Below are 22888 nucleotides of genomic sequence, written 5' to 3'. Positions count from 1 at the left end.
GACTATAAACTATAGTCTGGACTATAGTCTATAGTTCAGACTATAGTCTATAGTCCACACTATAGTCTATAGTCCAGACTATAGTCTATATTCCAGACTATAGTCTATAGTACAGACTATAGTCTATATTCCAGACTATATTCTATAGTCCAGACTACAGTCTATAGTCCAGACTATAGCCTATAGTACAGACTATAGTCTATAGTCCAGACTATAGTTTATAGTCCAGACTATATAGACAATAGTTTATAGTCCAGACTGTAGTCTATAGTCCAGACTATAGTTTATAATCCAGACTGTAGTCTATAGTCCAGACTATATTATATAGTGCAGACAATAGATTATATATAGTCTATAACCCAGACTATAGTTTAAAGTCCAGACTATAGTCTACAATACAAACTATAGTTTACAACCCAGACTATAGTCTATAGTTCAGAGTATATTCTATAATCCAAACTATAGTCTATTGTCCAGACTGTAGCATAGTCTATAGCCCAGACTACAGTCTAGTTTATAGTCTATTATCCAGTCTATAGTTTAGACTTTATAGTCCAGCCGAATTTATATTCCAGTTAATATTTTTATACTTTTTGAAATGGCACTAAGTAAAATGGGTACTTTTCTTACTTTAAATAGTACTTTTTGTTGTTTTTTTTTTTTAATTACATATTGTCACTTATTTCGCATTGTTTTTAAATCCCCATGTAATTTAATCAAGGGAACAATTTTTATTTGTTACAACCCACATTATTTCATAGAAACATAGGATAAAAACCAATTACAATTAAATTTTGCAAAATTTTATTTGATTTGAAACATCAGACAAATAAATAGCTGATGATGATAATCTTTACTTAATAGCCTACGCGTGTACACACATTTTAAGAATAAATAAAAAAACTTCTATAACAATTTAGTTCTTAAATGGTCAAGAATTCAATTATTACAAGCAAAAAACGAAAAATAGTACTAGCAGTATGATAAAAAAAGATGTCCACTCATTTCCGTTGAAATTAAGATTTTATTTAATTTTTTTTTTATGATTTGCCTACAGAAGATCGTCATGTTTATATAGAAACATTTTATATCCAGCCAGGCCATCATCATTGTTATCTATTAAGAATTTAAATATGCTTTTATGCCAGCCATTTGTCTAGTGCATGTTAAATATGAATGAATGAATTTTTATTACTCCATTACAGATCGAAATCTAGATAATAAAAACTAACAAAAAAGTGTGTGTGTGTTTGTGTGGAATTACATATATGTATATAGTACAACAATATTCCCGATAAGGAACCCACTAATGGCGAATAGATTGATAAGCTGAGTGCAATTTAACAAAATTTGTATTTATTATTTACATCAGCCAAAATAACAATAAAAAACGCGTGATCGTCATTAAAAACTAAAACGAAGAAAATGATGCTAACACGTTGTTCGCTGTTGACATAATTTAAAATGTAGGAAAGGCGTAATACATTATTAGACAGTAGTCCTTTTTTATTTAAAAATTGGAGTTTCAAGAGTTTTGTAATTAATATATGTATTAGTAATTTTTTGTCAAATTCTAAATAACTGATTCAATATGGCGAAAGTGTTGACCACACCACAAAAATAGACATTTCATAACGATTTACGTAGAAATGCAAGCAAACCCAATTAAAATCATATATGGAAATACAATTTTTAACTTTTATTTTAACCGCCATTTTTATTAATCTATTTCAATTAAAGTTTACAAGTAGCTACTTATATATTTACAAATTTCAGAAGTGTTTTGTTATCACATTTTGCATAAATTCACCAAAAATTGCAACCAACTACCATCTTTTTAAGAGCCATTTTTGTCAAATAAAAAAATAAATCTTAATCAATTTAAGAAATTTGGAATTTGAACAATTTATAATATTTATTAAAGCAAATATTTTATTTTTATTTTGACACTAGCTGATGTTTTTATATTTAATTAATTCATTAAAATATTTGCAATATTTATCAAAAAAAATTCCACAAATGCAAGACATGTGAGTTGATAATAGTGTGACTATAGATAAAATATTATTAAAAATTAAAAAAAATCGACTAATGAATTTTGAATGCATTATTGAAAAATTGAAGAGAAGTATTGTTTAACGACTACAGTACAATATATAGACTGAACTATAGTTTATAGACTAAACTAAAATTTTGTCCAATTCTAGACTTTGGTCGAGTATATAATCTAGACTATAATCATATCAATAGTCTATCCTATGGACTAGTATAAAGTTCAGATTATTGTTTAGTTTAACGACTTTAGACCTATCTGAAGACTAAACTATAGTCCTTTGTATAGACTAGAATATAGTGCAGTTATTATTTTGGATTATAGTCTAGACATTAGTCTAGTCAAGTCTATAGTATACACAAAAACCCAGAATTTAGTTCAAACTATTGTCTACAATAATATCCAGCTTATAATCTACAATAATGTCATTTTATAGTCTAACATATAGTTCAGTCTATAGTCTACACTATAGTCTGGATAGTATGCGCAATAGTCCAATCTATAGATTATACTTTATTCCAGTCCACAGTCTCAAGTTGAGATTGTCCAGATTGAAGTCTAAACTGTAGTTTAGACTATAATCTGGAAAATGTCAAGCATATATACCAGACTATAGTCTGGTAAACCCAGCCTTTAGTTAAAACTATTGTCTACAATATAGTCCAGTTAATAATCTACACAAATATCCATTCTATAGTTTAAAATGTAGTTCAGTCTATAGTCTGGATTAAAGTCCAGTTGATAGTTTGCACAATAGTCCAATCTATAGTTTAAATTTTATTTCACTCCACAGTCTCAACTATAGTGGCTATAATCCATGGTATATATCCTATATCTGTCTAAAGACTATACTATAGTCCAGCCTATAGCCAATACTGAGCAATAGTTATTTCTATAGTTTAGACTTAAGACCAGTCTATAGTCCGTGCTATATTCTAAACTATAGTCCAGCCTACAGTCAAGTAAATGGTCTACACTATAGTATATTCTAAACCATAGATCTAGATCACAGTTCAACCTATATTCTAATAAATAGTCCTGTCCATATTCCAGTTTGTAGTCTAAACTGCAGTGTATGGCCTAGTCCAAAGTCTATTGTTTTTTTACTTCAATACCTTATCAACCATAATAATGATAAGCACGTGAAAAACTAAACATATGTATTTGGCATACTTTTTCTACACTTAAAAATATCGTCTCAAAACTTTAAACCCACAAGAAAAAATTATCACCTCTTCTCTTTAAATAAACTAATTACACAAACAATCCTCCAACAATTCCATGCAGCAATTCATTAATTGAATTAAGCCCAAGAGTCATAAATAAACATAAATTTTTTGGAAATATTTCGAACAACAGTAAAAAAATTTCCCAACATTGATTCATTTACTTTGAACTGATCAATTATAGTACGTGCTACAATAATGTATATTTGCCAAAAATAACCGAAAAAAAATTGAAAAGCGAAAAAAATAACAACAATAAATTTGTTCTTGTGATGTGTTTTTTTCAAAATATTGACGTAGGTTGTTGGAGGAGTAAATAGGTATGTTTGCGTATGAGAGGGCACGTCTCCTAATCACGAGTCTAAAGAAATCAGAACAATAATAACAACAATAACAGCCGATGACAGCGATAAGAAGATGTGAAATAAAATAAACTCACACCACACTCGCACACAATTATAACAAAGAAATACATCTGTTTAATGGCCCCCAAAAAAATATACATAAAAATATAGACTATATTAAAAAAATACATAGGTATACTCTGAAATGATACGAGGGCCAACGCAAAAATTGGTTCAAAGAATTTAAAAAAAAAAATCCACTTTGTAGGTCAGACTTTGGACTTGACTAGTCTATAGTCTAGTCTATAGTCTAGTCTATAGTCTAGTCTATAGTCTAGTCTATAGTCTAGTCTATAGTCTAGTCTATAGTCTAGTCTATAGTCTAGTCTATAGTCTAGTCTATAGTCTAGTCTATAGTCTAGTCTATAGTCTAGTCTATAGTCTAGTCTATAGTCTAGTCTATAGTCTAGTCTATAGTCTAGTCTATAGTCTAGTCTATAGTCTAGTCTATAGTCTAGTCTATAGTCTAGTCTATAGTCTAGTCTATAGTCTAGTCTATAGTCTAGTCTATAGTCTAGTCTATAGTCTAGTCTATAGTCTAGTCTATAGTCTAGTCTATAGTCTAGTCTATAGTCTAGTCTATAGTCTAGTCTATAGTCTAGTCTATAGTCTAGTCTATAGTCTAGTCTATAGTCTAGTCTATAGTCTAGTCTATAGTCTAGTCTATAGTCTAGTCTATAGTCTAGTCTATAGTCTAGTCTATAGTCTAGTCTATAGTCTAGTCTATAGTCTAGTCTATAGTCTAGTCTATAGTCTAGTCTATAGTCTAGTCTATAGTCTAGTCTATAGTCTAGTCTATAGTCTAGTCTATAGTCTAGTCTATAGTCTAGTCTATAGTCTAGTCTATAGTCTAGTCTATAGTCTAGTCTATAGTCTAGTCTATAGTCTAGTCTATAGTCTAGTCTATAGTCTAGTCTATAGTCTAGTCTATAGTCTAGTCTATAGTCTAGTCTATAGTCTAGTCTATAGTCTAGTCTATAGTCTAGTCTATAGTCTAGTCTAGTCTATAGTCTAGTCTTAGTCTAGTCTATAGTCTAGTCTATAGTCTAGTCTATAGTCTAGTCTATAGTCTAGTCTATAGTCTGTCTATAGTCTAGTCTATAGTCTAGTCTATAGTCTAGTCTATAGTCTAGTCTATAGTCTAGTCTATAGTCTAGTCTATAGTCTAGTCTATAGTCTAGTCTATAGTCTAGTCTATAGTCTAGTCTATAGTCTAGTCTATAGTCTAGTCTATAGTCTAGTCTATAGTCTAGTCTATAGTCTAGTCTATAGTCTAGTCTATAGTCTAGTCTATAGTCTAGTCTATAGTCTAGTCTATAGTCTAGTCTATAGTCTAGTCTATAGTCTAGTCTATAGTCTAGTCTATAGTCTAGTCTATAGTCTAGTCTATAGTCTAGTCTATAGTCTAGTCTATAGTCTAGTCTATAGTCTAGTCTATAGTCTAGTCTATAGTCTAGTCTATAGTCTAGTCTATAGTCTAGTCTATAGTCTAGTCTATAGTCTAGTCTATAGTCTAGTCTATAGTCTAGTCTATAGTCTAGTCTATAGTCTAGTCTATAGTCTAGTCTATAGTCTAGTCTATAGTCTAGTCTATAGTCTAGTCTATAGTCTAGTCTATAGTCTAGTCTATAGTCTAGTCTATAGTCTAGTCTATAGTCTAGTCTATAGTAGTCTATAGTCTAGTCTATAGTCTAGTCTATCTAGTCTATAGTCTAGTCTATAGTCTAGTCTATAGTCTAGTCTATAGTCTAGTCTATAGTCTAGTCTATAGTCTAGTCTATAGTCTAGTCTATAGTCTAGTCTATAGTCTAGTCTATAGTCTAGTCTATAGTCTAGTCTATAGTCTAGTATAGTCTAGTCTATAGTCTAGTCTATAGTCTAGTCTATAGTCTAGTCTATAGTCTAGTCTATAGTCTAGTCTATAGTCTAGTCTATAGTCTAGTCTATAGTCTAGTCTATAGTCTAGTCTATAGTCTAGTCTATAGTCTAGTCTATAGTCTAGTCTATAGTCTAGTCTATAGTCTAGTCTATAGTCTAGTCTATAGTCTAGTCTATAGTCTAGTCTATAGTCTAGTCTATAGTCTAGTCTATAGTCTAGTCTATAGTCTAGTCTATAGTCTAGTCTATAGTCTAGTCTATAGTCTAGTCTATAGTCTAGTCTATAGTCTAGTCTATAGTCTAGTCTATAGTCTAGTCTATAGTCTAAGTCTATAGTCTAGTCTATAGTCTAGTCTATAGTCTAGTCTATAGTCTAGTCTATAGTCTAGTCTATAGTCTAGTCTATAGTCTAGTCTATAGTCTAGTCTATAGTCTAGTCTATAGTCTAGTCTATAGTCTAGTCTATAGTCTAGTCTATAGTCTAGTCTATAGTCTAGTCTATAGTCTAGTCTATAGTCTAGTCTATAGTCTAGTCTATAGTCTAGTCTATAGTCTAGTCTATAGTCTAGTCTATAGTCTAGTCTATAGTCTAGTCTATAGTCTAGTCTATAGTCTAGTCTATAGTCTAGTCTATAGTCTAGTCTATAGTCTAGTCTATAGTCTAGTCTAGTCTAGTCTATAGTCTAGTCTATAGTCTAGTCTATAGTCTAGTCTATAGTCTAGTCTATAGTCTAGTCTATAGTCTAGTCTATAGTCTAGTCTATAGTCTAGTCTATAGTCTAGTCTATAGTCTAGTCTATAGTCTAGTCTAGTCTAGTCTATAGTCTAGTCTATAGTCTAGTCTATAGTCAAGTCTATAGTCTAGTCTATGGTCTATTCGGACTATAGACTATAGTTTAGATTTGAGGATTACTGTAGAGAGATAAATATAAAGTATACGCCCCATAGTTCGGTTTTTGATCAGGCCATTCTAGATACTAATAGAACTCTATATTTTAAAACCAACTTTTCAAACTTCTCTCGTAACTTAATAAATTATGTAGCTCACAGCACCGAAATGATGAAGAGGTAGGTTCACTTTAGCTAGTAACACAGACAAAATGATTCAGCGAATTTAATCACTCTCAGCAAGTGGCAGTGAGAAAAAGAGAACATGCATGCATGAGAAAATGATAAATATTAAAAACACAGAAAAAATACAAATTCAGCATGAATGAATGAGGCACAAAACAGCAACAAATAATGTGTAAGAGTAATAATATGAGTGAGTGTGAATTTTGTTGGGATTTTTGCTAAAAAAAATAATTGTGGAAGAAAAATATAAACACTGCACACGGTTGATTGGCGAATCACTACAATTTATCAACTCAAAGTGTGAAAGTCGCGTAGTTTGGGTCTTCTCTGTGCGAATTAAACAGAGAATTTTCAATCATACCAGACACACAAGAAAAATTTTTGGAATAATCGGAAGAAATAAATTACAAAATTTGAAACAAAAGTGATAAATTTTAAATAAAAAATTATTAATAAATTTAAATTAAAACCAAAAAATATTTATTAATAACATACTAAACAAACCCACCGTTAAGTTTAATTGAGAAAAAAAAAACAAAAAGTGAAACAAGGAATTAAATTTAAACTGCAAATAAAAAAGTAACAGTTAAAAAGTGCTTTATGTTTAATAAAATTTTAAAAAGTAACAATTATTAAAAAAAAATAAAATTTAACAAAATGTGCCATAATTCTGTATTAGAAAACGAACAAATCGAAAAGTGCATAGAAAATGGTATGCCCACAAAAATTATTAAAACTATTAAATATACCATGCGGAAACGTGCTGCCAATGAAGAGTTTAAACAAAAACAACAGCAACAAGAAATTGAAACATTAGAAAATTTACTACAAAAAAGTGAAAACAATAAAACAGAACAATTGCAAACAAGTGGATTTATATCAAAATGTCCTTTTGGTCATGGCAAATTTACAACTGCCGCTAACAACTTCTTCAGCACAAACCTTAACACCCCTCGTCCCACCTTGAATGAATTTGACTTTTCCAATAATAACAATAACAATAACTTGTACGAAAGATTTCCTCATCAAATTTCACAAATTTCGAACACAGACAATGGCAACGCCATCACAAATTTAAGTGGACACTGTAATGAAAATGATGCTAATGTTGCTAACAGTTCACTGTTGTTGTCTACGGGTAAAATATACAATGAAGACATTTTGGCTAAAAGTACCCAGTTGACAAGAGAATTTGCATTTAAAATGCAACAGGCGATAAGAAGGTTACAAAGCAGTAAAATTTACACGTGAGTTTATGTCATTCTTTTAATTTTTATAATTTTAACATTTTTTTCCTCATTTTATTATTATTATTATTTTTTATTATTGTTGTTGTTGCTTAACTTGCTTGCATTGTTAAGTGAATGAGTGTGTGTGTTTGCTCTCTTGACATGTAAAGTAGTAATATACAGTTGGTGACAAGCAAAAAGTTTGTGCTAAATTAAAAATTTATGTAATGAATAATTTTAGCAAATTTTAAATAAAGAAAAATATGAATTGAAGTAAACATTTTCATAATTTAAATAAATAATTAATTAATATTGAGGAAATTAATAAATTCAAACAAATTATTAACATAAATTTATAGATTTTTGAAAAATATTAAATATTCTTCAGGCTCGAGTTCGAGTCCTACTTGGAGATAAATTTTCCTAAATTGTAATAATATTTTATTGGACACAACAGGAATGCATTTTCTAAACCTCATCAGCCATAGGGGAATAAATTTAAAATAAATTCAGAATCCTGTTTAAACTGTCATTAATAGTAAAAATTTCAACATTTTTAAATATAATGAATCTAAAATTTTGAATTTGGAACTTTTGGAATATTTTGAATGTCGAACTTTTAGAAAATCTCTAGATTATAAAAATACATAAACCAAATTTTAGAAATTCGAATTCATTTTCAAAATAATTCTTCATTATTGTTGAAAATTGGAAGTTATAATCGAAAAAAATATCAAAATTTTATAAAAAAAACTTAAAATTTTATGAAAATATAGTTTAATTCAAAGACTTTTTAAACAAAAATCTTAAAATTTCATAGTTTTCAAATAAATTGATTATACAATTACGAAAAATATTAAATAACACTTCTCTACAACAATTTTATGTTAGCAAAACTAAGCTGTATGTGTTTTTTTTTTCTAATTTCGCATCATATTAACTTTGAGTGCCAAATAATAAACACTCATTTGAACTTGAAACGATTTGTTGAAATTTCGAAATAAATACACAAAATATTTCTGCTGTTGCTAACACAATAAATAAATAATTGTTATACGTAATAAATTATTATTTTACGGAAAATTCTCTTACACTTGCGTAAACAATGAATTATTTTTAATGGTGTAAATTTTTATTTATTTTATTGATAAGACAATTTCAATAAAAAAATATAAACATGTTTACATTAAATATATTTATATCAAAAAATTTTGATGTAAATAAGAAAATTCTTAAACGCCATTTTAAATGTATTTTACATTTTTTGTATAGAGCGCCATTTTGTGTTATTTAAAACTAGCTATAAAATAAAATGTTTTCAAAAAATTAAAAAAAAATATTAAAAATTTTAAACATTTTAAAAATTATTTAAAAAATTCCTTTTAAAATTTTTAATTGATTCATTCCCACAGATTTAAAAAGCGTTATATATATTTCTGATATTTTAATAATAAATATGCAAAAAATGTAAAACTTTGATTGATTAATTACTTTTTGAAAATCTATTTAAATAACAAAAAATACTTAAAGGTGAATTTATAATTACTTTTTCGTTTAAAATTATTGTAAAGAAACTTGTTGGCAAAATTTCCTTGAGCCAAAAACAAATGTTTGCAATCATGACACACATTGTGCTCATATAAGCATTAATGCAACAAGTCAGAAAATTTAATGAAAATTTTAAGATCAAATAAAATGTAAACGCCCATTTAAAAAAAAACAATAAAATTAAAAATTTTAACAAAATCATAAAATTTAAAATTTAATTTTCAACTAAATTTATTTAAAACTATTAAATGATAAATTAAATGGACTTTAGACTATTTTTGTATGGGTTTTAAATTATTTAAAATTTAAATATTATAGTTTAATATTAAATAACGCATTCAAAGTCCAAATATTTATTTATAATTTAACTATAAAAATATCTTGCATTTTCTTATGACGTCTAAAAAAAATTATTGTTTTTAATGACGTTATTTCAAATAGCAAAAGAATGTTGTATGAGTAGATAGATAAATAAATATTGCACAATTTTTCAAGGAAATAAATAAAAGTAAAAAAAAATAAAACATTTGCTAGAGCCATAATCAAATAAACAATTTGTTTAGATAAAAATTATTTTTTTTAATTAACTGATAATTATAATGTAGTTGACTGCAACAAATAATTTGTTTAACCTAAAAAAGTTTTAAAAAATCGTATGTATTACATCTTATAAATTTTCAAAACGTTTGTTTTTTGGATAAAATTTCAATTTTAAAACATGGCGGTTACACGTTTTAGGTTACATTCTTTAAAATCGTGTAATTATGTTAATTATAATAGAAATAAATTATCATAAAAAAATGTCGGTTAAAAATAAAATGAAAATGTTTGCACCTTATTGACTTTACTTAAATAAATTTCGAGTGTTTTGGATTTACCGCCTGCTTATTTTGCAGCTATTATGGCGGTTGCACTTTGAGATAAGAGATAATGAAAACTTATCACAAAATTTGCTTTAGAAATTAAAAATAAACATTTAAATATTTAATAGTTAAATTTCATTCAAACCTTTAATTAACAAAAACTTTTTCCAGTTACGCAGTGTATAACTAGCAACTAAGAGCAGCAGAAGTACTAGTAGTTGCTGTTATTTTTTTCTTTTCTTTTCATTGCTCTTCTTTTATAAGAAAAAGTGATGCCAACTAAGTGAATTTAAAAGCATAAAGATATAATTAATATTTTTTTAATTGTTAAAAATTAAGTAGCAAATATGAAAATATTTAAAACATTAAAAATCTTAAGGTATTAATAATTTTTTAAACTAAAAGTGAAGTCTTATTCATTAAAAACGATATTCGATTCCTACATTTTCCAACTTATTGCAAGAAAGTTGATTTATTGACTTTTTTAAGACAACATAGTCGACTTTGACTTTTTAGACAAGAGTAGAAGTCGGCTTTAACATTAAGTATTATGAAAAGTCGAAAAAGTTTATAAAAAGTCGACATTTTGAAATTTATGAAAAGTTGACTTTAAGACTTTTAGCAGTTTTCTACCTTTTGCGACTTTTATGTAAGTACAAACTCGTTTATTCGATTTTTTTCTTACAAAATAATCAACTATTTTAAAAAAGTTTTAACACTTTTTTCGACTATCCTATAAGAAATAAGTGGAATAAACTATTTTGTAGATAAAGATTTAAAGAAAAAGACGGTCGATTTATCAACTTGATTAAGACAACATAGTCGACTTTCGGCTTTTAAAACAAGAGTAAGATTCTATAATTAAACATAATTAAAAAATGCACAATGTCAGGTCACTTATGAAAATGTTTCTATTCAATAATAAAATTTCTAAATAGTATTCACTGTTCAACTATATTTTATAAAATTTATATAATTTTTTCTTATTAAATTTTATACTTCATGCTTTTCGTCTATTAATAAATAAAAAAAAAGTGACGTTTCTTATTCAATTAAAATATGACATTAAATGACGTCTAGAACTGATAACCATGCAGTTTTACAATTACACCATACAAATATACACCTTAACATTTTTTTTTTGTTTTTGCATTTACGGAAATTTTTTGTTAAAGTTTCTTTTTTTTTATTACATTTTAGTGTCTTTTTGTTTTAAACTCGTGCAGTTTTTATTCGTGATTTTAGTTCTAAAATGTATGGAGGGACTTTATCAATTTTTATACTTTGTTTAATAAGTTTTTTTGTTTGTTGTAAAATGTTGCACATTTCAATGTTCCCATTAAAAAACAAAAAGCTCTTAAGTTTTTTTTCGGTTTATAGTCATAGAGTTGACAATCGGTTCAATAACAAACAAAACACAATAAAAGTTGTTATTTTACAACTTCTTTATTGCAGTTTTTTGTGAGTGTGTCTATACATTAACTTTATTAATAAGTGTGAAGCAGTAGTAATGCTAAAACAGCGTTTTTTTTTCTGACTAGTTGATTAAGTTATAAAACACATTTTCTAATAAAAACCTGCATATTTTTTAACTTTGATAACTTTTATCTTTACCATAAAACATTTGGCGTTTTTTTGCATATGCAAACTAATTTTAACACCTTATGTTTTGACAACACTTGTGTTATGCAAAATGTGACTCGTTGTTTTTGTTGGCGTTGATCCGTTTAACATTTATGCTAGAGATCTTTGTGTGCATTTACTAGTGTAGATCACTATACAACAGAGCAGACAGCCAGCATACGTCGTTATTTAACGTTAAACGACATTAGAAGATGTAGTCTCGTTGGGGTGCGGTATTACGACATATTTAGCGGTACCGAGGGAGGGGAATTTGTCCGTCCGTCTTTCTTGTTGGCTGTTTGTGTTGTATTATAGTTCATTGAATATACAAAAATTGCATGCGTTTTCGCACGTACACCAGTTGCTATACGATTTTCAAACAAACTGGGTGTAGTGCAGCTAGCCAGCCAAAGCAAACGAGCTGCTAAATGCAGACACTTGGTTAGAATTTTTAATTGAAATTCATGCTTCATTTAGTAATCTTCATCTTTGCAAAGCTTAGTATTGCAATAAACATTATTTAGTTTTTATTACTTTCTTACATTTCTTCGTAGATTCCTATAAATAATGCATTAAGCAAAAAATGTTAATCAGTATTTTTTCATTCTTCTATTGCATTTTTTAGATTGCTGACCAAAACGGCACAACCTGCTCATCTTGTAGCCATAGCTATTGTTACATTTGTTTTGCTAACTGTTTGGCCGGAACTTATTGATGGTAGTAATAACGGCTTCACTGGTAGTAGTCAACAACAATATTTGAAACAGCAGCATCCGCAAAGCATGTCAATGTCAAATCATAGACAAGAGATGCCTGCGAAAAGGAATGATATGTTAGCATTGATTGCTTACTTAGGAGCCTTCTCTACACATTTTGGTGCTCAAATATGGATGACTTTTGTGTCGGGTAAGTTTATTGTTTTATAAAATATAAAGTTTCCTTTTTTTAAATCAGAGTCAGGTTATTGGAAATTAATGTCACTATCATTTTTTAATCGTTCTTTTAGTGTAAATCAATCTTAAAAGAAAGTTTTTATAGTTTAAACTTTTAGTTTGGGCTTTTAAATAAACTAAATTTTAATTTTCGTTCTTTTTTATCGTAAACTTATCTCCTTAATGTTTATTAAAATGTGAAATTTGCTCTAAAAATTTCTCTCTGTGTTAAAGAAAGTGATAAAAGCGGATTTGCTTGCCAGATTTTTAACATTAATTTCTCTTTAAATGTTTTTAAAAACAGATCATTAGAGTTAACAGTTCTCTTAATTTAATATTAAATTAATTTACCAAATTACTCACTAATACCATTACAAACTATTAAACAGCAGAGATGGATAATTAAGTGCTATTGCTCTTTTACAATATATGACACTCTTAATAAATAATAAAGCAAACGTCACCAGTTATTAAATTGTTTCTCTATTTTGAATTCCTTAAAGAAATGCTGAAAGACGGTGGTATAGTTATAGAATCACTATAAAAATGATTAATGTTTCTAATTTGGAACCGATTTCTGATAAGATTTGCCAATCTTTAGAGTTTTACATATGAAAAACACAAAAACAAACGTTTGACCTAGTATTTCATTTCTAATGCCTATCCATTTCCCATCCCTGCTGTATTATAATAAGAAAACAGTGATGCCAAGTAGGTAACTAAAGCAAAACATCACAAACACGTAAAAAAGCGTTAGAAATATATTCAATGAAAATATGAACTATTTTTAAGAAAATTTTATTAGAAAGAATCTCCTCAAATTGATTTTTTTCCGAAAATGTTATTCTTCAAATTCTAAAATTGTTTTCTTTTAATAAATGCAAGTAAAAAAGCTATTTTTTATAAATAATTTTTAGAAATATCTACTTTTTAAAACTCTTACTAAAATTATCATTACTGTTACTATATGTATAAGTGACCTCCTTAGGAAACATTTTACAAATTTATCATTTCAATATATTCTTCTATACAAACAAACAAATTTGTATGTAGTTCATAAAAATAAACTGACAACAACCCTGATTTCACTCTGATGCACAACATATTGTAAAATAATATTTCAAAATGCGGTTTAAAATAATGCAATAATACTAATAATAAAATTTTCCATTTTCTTTTCATTACAGGGCTTTCATTATATTTTTCATTGCCTCGCCACATGTTTGGCCAATGTCAACAGATATTATTTCCCAAATATTTCGCTATGAATGCAGCGCTCAGTATTATAATGCTTATACTTTATGTGAAATTTTTCCTCAACACATGGTCATTAGCGAAATGTATACAATTGGGTTCATTGGCTCTGACGGGCGCTATTGAGCTATTGGTGCGTTTGTATTTGGCTCCGCCATTGCTACGTTTAATGCATGAAAAATATAAGATTGAGGGTACAATTGGTAGTGGCAAGGAGATTGGCAGTTTGGTACAGGGTGACTTAGTGAAATGTCCCCATTATCAGCGTATACACAAGGCATTTCGTCGTATCCATATGACAGTGGCCATTGGTAATATGATTACTATGGCGGCCAGTTGTTTACAATTGTATTATATTGCTGGACAATTACAAATATCTATAGTTTATTAATTTGTTTTTTAAAACAAATCAAATTTGTAAGTTTTAAAGAAAGCAACAAACAAATTTTAAGCAGGCTATATAATTAAATATTAATTGAAATTTAATTTAACTAATAATGTTGATTTTTTCAATTAATTTAAAATTATTTATACTTAAGCTCTGCTTTTTTTAAAACAAATATTTGTACCTTAAAAATTGTTTTAAACGTAAAGAAAAAAATTCAATCTACCACAAAAATATCATATACCAAAAAACATTCTGCATTTTTTAGCTAAGTATTTTATTTTATATTTAATTCTTTTTTTAATTGGAAAATTTTCAAAATTATTAGCTTTACACAATCATCATTTAAAGGAATTAAGTGTAAATGCCAAATATATTTTTGAAAATTACACAGAAAACAAACTAAATTATTAGCTGTAGTTAGTAAATTTTTTTTATTCCACCCTTTTTTAAAAAATTCATTTTCTGCATTTTTTCTTTCCAAAATTTTAAGTATTTCAACAAAAAAAAACATTGTAAATTTCCATTAGTTTTTAATAATTCTTATAAGTATTATTTATATTAAAAAAAAACATGTATTTTTCATTAATGAATTCATTTCTCCACCCTATCACTTCTTAAATTATTCCTCATCTTTTACAAAAAAAAAAGTAAATAAAATACATAACTAATTCGTAGATCTGTGATATCTCAAAATGTAATCGAACGACATATGTAAATGAAAACTAAAACACACAAATGAAAAGTAGTTTACATATAAGGCATATCATTTTCAAATTATACCGTTATTTTTTTTAAAATCTATACATGTTTTACTTATCCCTTACATGAATATATTTATACTTAGTTTTAGTGAATTATTAAAAAACTAAAACAAAACGAATTTTCTAGCTAGTAGTTTAGTAATTTATAAAGAATTTTTTATATATAAAATATATTGAACGATTTAGATTTTAAGTAAATTGTATGTAATATTTGTGTTTTTTTTTCTTCATTATTTAAAAACCAAATACATATTTAACTTTATCTGAAAAACTACAACTTTGTGTTTGAATTTATAAAAAGATCTTTAGAAAGTATGTAAATATAGCCCGCATATTTGTTTGACCCTTAGAATTTCAAAATTCTAGAATGTATATTTAACAAAGGGTTGTTGTCATTTTACAATTTTGAAAATTTGTTTTAAGAATTTAACTTATAAATAGAATCGTTTGTAAACTATTTTGGGGTCAAAACAAAGGTCATCTATTAAAAACTACAAATGCTTGTGTTGTTATCAATGCACTATATAAAAACTATTACAAATTTAGTTTCAAAGAAATTTTTTAATTATAAACAAATTGGAAACAACTCTTTTAAGTTCATTTTACATTTATATTTCCTAATTTTCTGCTTCAAGCATTATACAAATAAAAATTAAAAACAATCTATGTATTTACTTTTCTTTCTGCTGTTTATGTTAAAATTTTAAACGCTTATAAAAATATATTGTTGACACCACCAGTAAAAACTGTTTATCTCATAATTGCATATTTTTTGGTGCATGCAATCGGTAAAAATTAAAAAGGAGAAAACAATTGTTCAGGCTCGGTAGATTTTTTTATATGGCGTTTTGACAGTAAAACACATCTATCTATCTATCTATCTATCTATATCTATCTATCTATCTATCTATCTATCTATCTATCTATCTATCTATCTATCTATCTATCTATCTATCTATCTATCTATCTATCTATCTATCTATCCATCTATCTATCTATCTATCTATCTATCTATCTATCTATCTATCTATCTATCTATCTATCTATCTATCTATCTATCTATCTATCTATCTATCTATCTATCTATCTATCTATCTATCTATCATATTCAATTAAATCATACACGTTAAACGAGTGTCAAGCGTAACTATTTAATAAACACACAAAACATGTGCATACTTTTAGGATCATACACTGTGTAACAAATAAAATGTTACAAACTAATGGAAAACAACACATTTTAATTTCATTTGTATCATTTCTGTTTAAACAAAAAAAAACTATATAATAACCTTGAGATACTTATTGCTTTTTTTAAGGTGTTACCTCTACTTGTTGACAAAATGATTACGAGTTTAACTCCTACACACAATGACGAAGACTCATTTATTTATTAAATAAATAAAGAAACAACAACAACAACAAATAAAGTAGTTGACATATGAACATGAATTAATCCATCTTGGGAATAAAAAACATAAGTTTAATATTTGGACAGTTGCTACAGTACTTAACGTTTAACAAATATTTAATTAATTAAAAAAAGTAGAAAAATTTACATAAAATACACACATTAATAACTAAGAACAAGAAGAAAATATAATAGAAATAGTAATACATAATAATTATAATAATATTTACAAACTTACTGCGTCAATTTCTCTATCGAAGCGCACGGGTCGCAGGCGACATAATGCTGCTATCAGGTAAATCGTGTTAACCCCAAAAAATAACGACGACCACAGCACAACATCTTGGGCGCAATCAATCAAATAGCCATACATGGCCAGCAGAATGGCTCCGATTACGAGCATTGCACGCAACCACAGAATGCCAAACGGTCGATGTGGTGCCAGAAAAGCCAAAAGTAAAAAGGCATTTCCTAATTGAAAATACATGTGGTGGGGTCGCTGCCATATAATGCACTGTTCAATTGACCAGTCGCCCGTAGTGGCTGAACGTATGGTGGCATTGTTGTCCCAGGATAAGGCACCGCCAGTATTAGAACTTGTAACAATCATACCACCAACGCCAATCGCACCTCCGCCACTACCATGACCGGTGACTGCATTCATTGTGGGTTGGGAAAATATTGAGACGGCCGAAGAAACTCCTCCACTGGAGGAGCTACTACTGCTACTGCTGACACCACCAACACCTGCTGCTGCAGCTGCTGCTGTTTCGATCACAGAGTTAATAACACCATCACCGCCTTCAATGCCAAGACCAATACCTCCACTGCTGCTGCTACCACTGCCACTACCACTGCTGCTGGCCACTGTACTGTAACTTAAACTATTGATGCCCAAATTTGAATTTGTTGACTCTACTAAACCCAATGCTAGGGCACCAATCAGCAGCATTTCTAGTCAACTAAATGCAATTGTTGTTCGTTTTGTTTTTCATTTTCGATTTTGAGGCGTTTAATAAAGGTGAAGTTGTATTTAGGGTGGTGGTGGTGGTGAATTTTACAGTTATTTTTTTGTTTGCTAATTTGTGTTCTCACTTTTACGTTCTCTGGGGAGTTATTAAATTATGGTGTGTTTGTTGTTTTTTTTTTCTATTTTATTTAATAAATAATACTTGTTTGTTGCTTTGTTTTAAGAGGTTAGTTAATTATTTTATATTTTTTTTAATTTGTTGAACACTATGATTTTCTTTTGACTTGTTGTATTGTGCTATTTTGTGTGTTGTTTTTCTTGTTGCTATTTAATAATTTTTCTAAATTCTTATTTTGATTTTCAAACATATTAATTGATAGTTATCGTTGTTTTCATTGTTGTAGTTTTTAATTATAATATTGTTGTTATCCATTTGTTGTTGTCTACCATGCAACATATTGTTATTGCTGTTTCAGTTTATAGTAAATCAGATTGTAGGTGTGTAGTTAAAAATGTATACCCACTCATCATTATCGGGTATCAAGTACTATATGTAGTATTTAGTGCATTGAACTAAATTGAGATACACTTCAGATTAATCTGTGGTAAATAGGTATAATTTTAATATTTTATAAAAGGTTCAATTTAAATTAAGTATGTAATAGTAAGTAAGATCAGCTGAGTTATACAAACATATCTGTTTCATAAAGAGAAGAACTTATAGGGAGAGGGAAAGGATCTGTTGGATCATGGATCATATGGATGCACCATATCCGAACATGACAAAGACCATAAATAGACAAAACATTATTGTGGAGAAAGCTAATAAGATCATATCAAAAAAGTGTCTCATAACGAAGGCAAAAACTGTCTCCAATGACCGATTGTTTAGCATAATATCCAAGTTTTACTAAAATCGATACTGATTATCTACAGTTTCACAGATAATAAGAAGTACAATATAAAAAATATTAAAATTAAATAAAAAAACTTCATCACACTAAAAAGACACTTCCGACCATTAAATATTTAGTTACAATTTAATTAAACCGCAAAATACCTGCCTCAACTCCCTAATGATAAAATTTATTGCTTTCTTTCTTTCTTTTTTTGCACTTAAATTAAAATGTGAATGACCAAAAACAATATGCAGGCAAACTAATTTGTTCAATTAAAACGAAAAAAACAGAAACAACAAAATGAAAACTAACAAAAATTGAACATGAATAATAAGAACTCCGACAACTAGCAGCAGTTAGACTAATTAAATTGGTGTCATAAAAGTCGTGTTTGGTCATACTAGTCAACAACCGACAACACATGTTATATAATCCGGGCCAAACAACTAAAAAACAGAAAAAAAAGCTCTTAACACGCAATGGCCAGACGAGACAATTTCAGCAAAAATACTAAATGTTGAAAAAAGAAACATTGTCAAACAATCTAACAGCTAAAATGGTATTCTAACAGTTAGTATATGCTGAGTCTCTAGTTAAGGCAGTTTAAGTTCGTTGAATGTTTCCATTAGTCAATATTTATGAGCTTGTGAATGTGTGTAGGTCTAAAAAAACGTATGTATCTATGGGCACGAGGGCAATTTGGAAATATCTTTTTTTGCGAAAATAAAAGTTGGAGGTCGTTATTTTTTCGCTGCAAATGCCAGCTGTCAATAGACTATCAAATTGCTAAGAATGTTTATTGTTTGGTTTTTAATATTTGCGGTGTTTAAAGATAGTAATTTGTCAAATAAAATACCGTATGAAATCAAAACCAAAAATTAAATGAGGTTTACTAGTTACAGCTGTAACGAAGTTTGATGGTAATCATAGTTTGGATTAGGTAAATGAAGAAACTATTGGGGAGATGTTTAATAAAATGCCTACAATTCTCTAGATATCGAAATAATATAAATTCTGGGATTTTTTAATTTGAAAGATTTGTGAATACTTGATGATCATCATATGTTGAACGCATTTTGAATGAATGTACTGAGCTGGAAATTAACGAGAACTAAACTAGAAATCAACTAGAACAGAAAAGAACTGAACTAGAACTGAACTAGAACTGAACTAGAACTGAACTAGAACTGAACTAGAACTGAACTAGAACTGAACTAGAACTGAACTAGAACTGAACTAGAACTGAACTAGAACTGAACTAGAACTGAACTAGAACTGAAATAGAACTGAACTAGAACTAGAACTGAACTAGAACTGAACTAGAACTAGACTGAACTAGAACTGAACATAGAACTGAACTATTAATGACTAAGAACTGAACAATAGAACTGAACTAGAACTAGAAGATCTGAACTAGACTGAACGAGCAACTGAACTAGACTGACACTAGAACTGAAACTAGCAACTGAACTAGAACTGACGAGTAACTGAACTAGAACTGAACTAGACTGGAACTAGAACTAAGAACTAGAACTCGAACTGAAACTGAAACTCGAAACTGAACTAGAACTGAACTATTTTTTTGACTAGAACTTAAATAGAACAGAACTGCAAAGACTAGGAACTGAATAAGCAACTGAAACTAGACTGAACTAGAACTGAACTAGAAATGAACTAGAACTGAACTAGAACTGAACTAGAACTGAAATAAACTGACTAGAACTGAACTAGAACTGAACTAGACTGAACTAGAACTGAACTAGAAACTGACAGAACTGAACTAGAACTGAACTAGAACTGAACTAGAACTGACTAGAACTGAACTAGAACTGAACTAGAACTGAACTAGAACTGAACTAGAAACTGAACTCGAACTGAACTAGAACTGAAGAACTGAACTAGAACTGAACTAGAACTGAACTAGAACTGAACTAGAACTGAACTAGAACTGAACTAGAACTGAACTAGAACTGAACTAGAACTGAACTAGAACTATGAACTAGAACTGAACTAGAACTGAACTAGAACTGAACTAGAACTGAACTAGAACTGAACTAGAACTGAACTAGAACTGAACTAGAACTGAAACTAGAACTGAAATAGAACTGAAATAGAACTGAACTAGAACTGAACTAGAAACTGAACTAGAACTGAACTAGAACTGAACTAGAACTGAACTAGAACTGAACTAGAACTGAACTAGAAACTGAACTAGAACTGAACTAGAACTGAACTAGAACTGAACTAGAACTGAACTAGAACTGAACTAGAACTGAACTAGAAACTGAACTAGAACTGAACTAGAACTGAACTAGAACTGAACTAGAACTGAACTAGAACTGAACTAGAACTGAACTAGAACTGAACTAGAACTAAGAACTGAACTAGAACTGAACTAGAACTGAACTAGAACTGAACTAGAACTGAACTAGAACTGAACTAGAACTGAACTAGAACTGAACTAGAACTGAACTAGAGCTGAAGTAGAACTGAACTAGAACTGAACTAGAGCTGAACTAGAACTGAACTAGAACTTAACTAGAACTGAACTAGAACTGAACTAGAACTGAACTAGATCTGAACTAGAACTGAACTAGAACTGAACTAGAACTGAACTAGAACTCAACTAGAACTGAACTAGAACTGAACTAGAACTGAACTAGAACTGAACTAGAACTGTACTAGAACTGAACTAGAATTGAACTAGAACTGAAATAGAACAAGAACTGAAATAGAACTAGAACTGAAATAGAACTGAACTAGAACTGAACTAGAACTGAACTAGAACTGAACTAGAACTGAACAAGAACTGAACTAGAACTGAACTAGAACTGAACTAGAACTGAACTAGAACTGAACTAGAACTGAACTAGAACTGAACTAGAACTGAACTAGAACTGAACTAGAACTGAACTAGAACTGAACTAGAACTGAACTAGAACTGAACTAGAACTGAACTAGAACTGAACTAGAACTGAACTAGAACTGAACTAGAACTGAACTGAACTAGAACTGAACTAGAACTGAACTAGAACTGAACTAGAACTGAACTAGAACTGAACTAGAACTGAACTAGAACTGAACTAGAACTGAACTAGAACTGAACTAGAACTGAACTAGAACTGAACTAGAACTGAACTAGAACTGAACTAGAACTGAACTAGAACTGAACTAGAACTGAACTAGAACTGAACTAGAACTGAACTAGAACTGAACTAGAACTGAACTAGAACTGAACTAGAACTGAACTAGAACTGAACTAGAACTGAACTAGAACTGAACTAGAACTGAACTAGAACTGAACTAGAACTGAACTAGAACTGAACTAGAACTGAACTAGAACTGAACTAGAACTGAACTAGAACTGAACTAGAACTGAACTAGAACTGAACTAGAACTGAACTAGAACTGAACTAGAACTGAACTAGAACTGAACTAGAACTGAACTAGAACTGAACTAGAACTAAACTAGAACTGAACTAGAACTGAACTAGAACTGAACTAGAACTGAACTAGAACTGAACTAGAACTGAACTAGAGCTGAAGTAGAACTGAACTAGAACTGAACTAGAGCTGAACTAGAACTGAACTAGAACTAGAACTTAACTAGAACTGAACTAGAACTGAACTAGAACTGAACTAGAACTGAACTAGAACTGAACTAGAACTGAACTAGAACTGAACTAGAACTGAACTAGAACTGAACAAAACTGAACTGAACTAGAACTGAACTAGAACTGAACTAGAACTGAGAACTGAACTAGAACTGAACTAGAACTGAACTAGAACTGAACTAGAACTGAACTAGAACTGAACTAGAACTGAACTAGAACTGAACTAGAACTGAACTAGAACTGAACTAGAACTGAACTAGAACTGAACTAGAACTGAACTAGAACTGAACTAGAACTAGAACTGAACTAGAACTAGAACTGAACTAGAACTGAACTAGAACTGAACTAGAACTGAACTAGAACTGAACTAGAACTGAACTAGAACTGAACTAGAACTGAACTAGAACTGAACTAGAACTGAACTAGAACTGAACTAGAACTGAACTAGAACTGAACTAGAACTGAACTAGAACTGAACTAGAACTGAACTAGAACTGAACTAGAACTGAACTAGAACTGAACTAGAACTGAACTAGAACTGAACTAGAACTGAACTAGAACTGAACTAGAACTGAACTAGAACTGAACTAGAACTGAACTAGAACTGAACTAGAACTGAACTAGAACTGAACTAGAACTGAACTAGAACTGAACTAGAACTGAACTAGAACTGAACTAGAACTAACTAGAACTGAACTAGAACTGAACTAGAACTGAACTAGAACTGAACTAGAACTGAACTAGAACTGAACTAGAACTGA

At 29.2% G+C, this 22888-nt stretch overlaps 2 protein-coding genes across 6 annotated transcripts in view; one reads left to right on the top strand and one right to left on the bottom strand.

Moving 5' to 3' along the window:
- Positions 1–18221, bottom strand: part of LOC119603605 (blood vessel epicardial substance) — a 40717-nt gene extending 22496 nt beyond the window's left edge. For all 4 annotated transcript variants that reach the window (XM_037955684.1, XM_037955685.1, XM_037955686.1 and 1 more), the window contains exon 1: positions 16883–18221. In XM_037955684.1, the coding sequence (XP_037811612.1) occupies positions 16883–17596 (714 nt within the window). In that variant the 5' untranslated portion in view covers positions 17597–18221. The remainder of the gene's footprint in view (positions 1–16882) is intronic.
- LOC119603606 (transmembrane protein 205) lies at positions 6902–15499 on the top strand. Of its 2 annotated transcripts, none has more exons than XM_037955687.1 (3): positions 6902–7882; positions 12524–12804; positions 14018–15499. In XM_037955687.1, exons 1-3 carry the CDS (start codon positions 7293–7295, stop codon positions 14473–14475), a joined length of 1329 nt encoding a protein of 442 aa, XP_037811615.1. In that variant the 5' UTR covers positions 6902–7292; the 3' UTR covers positions 14476–15499. The 2 variants fall into 2 exon arrangements, with proteins under 2 accessions (XP_037811615.1, XP_037811616.1); XM_037955688.1 differs by lacking the exon at positions 6902–7882 and adding an exon at positions 12160–12339.
- Positions 18222–22888: the final 4667 nt, after the last annotated feature.

The sequence above is a fragment of the Lucilia sericata genome, unplaced genomic scaffold (genome assembly GCF_015586225.1).
Source record: "Lucilia sericata isolate MDLA Ls3-8-SP2 unplaced genomic scaffold, ASM1558622v1 Contig000314F_arrow, whole genome shotgun sequence".
In the NCBI taxonomy this organism is placed as follows: Eukaryota; Metazoa; Arthropoda; class Insecta; order Diptera; family Calliphoridae; genus Lucilia; species Lucilia sericata.
Note: the sequence above shows the minus strand (reverse complement) of the source record. Positions and strands in the feature narration are given on the sequence as shown.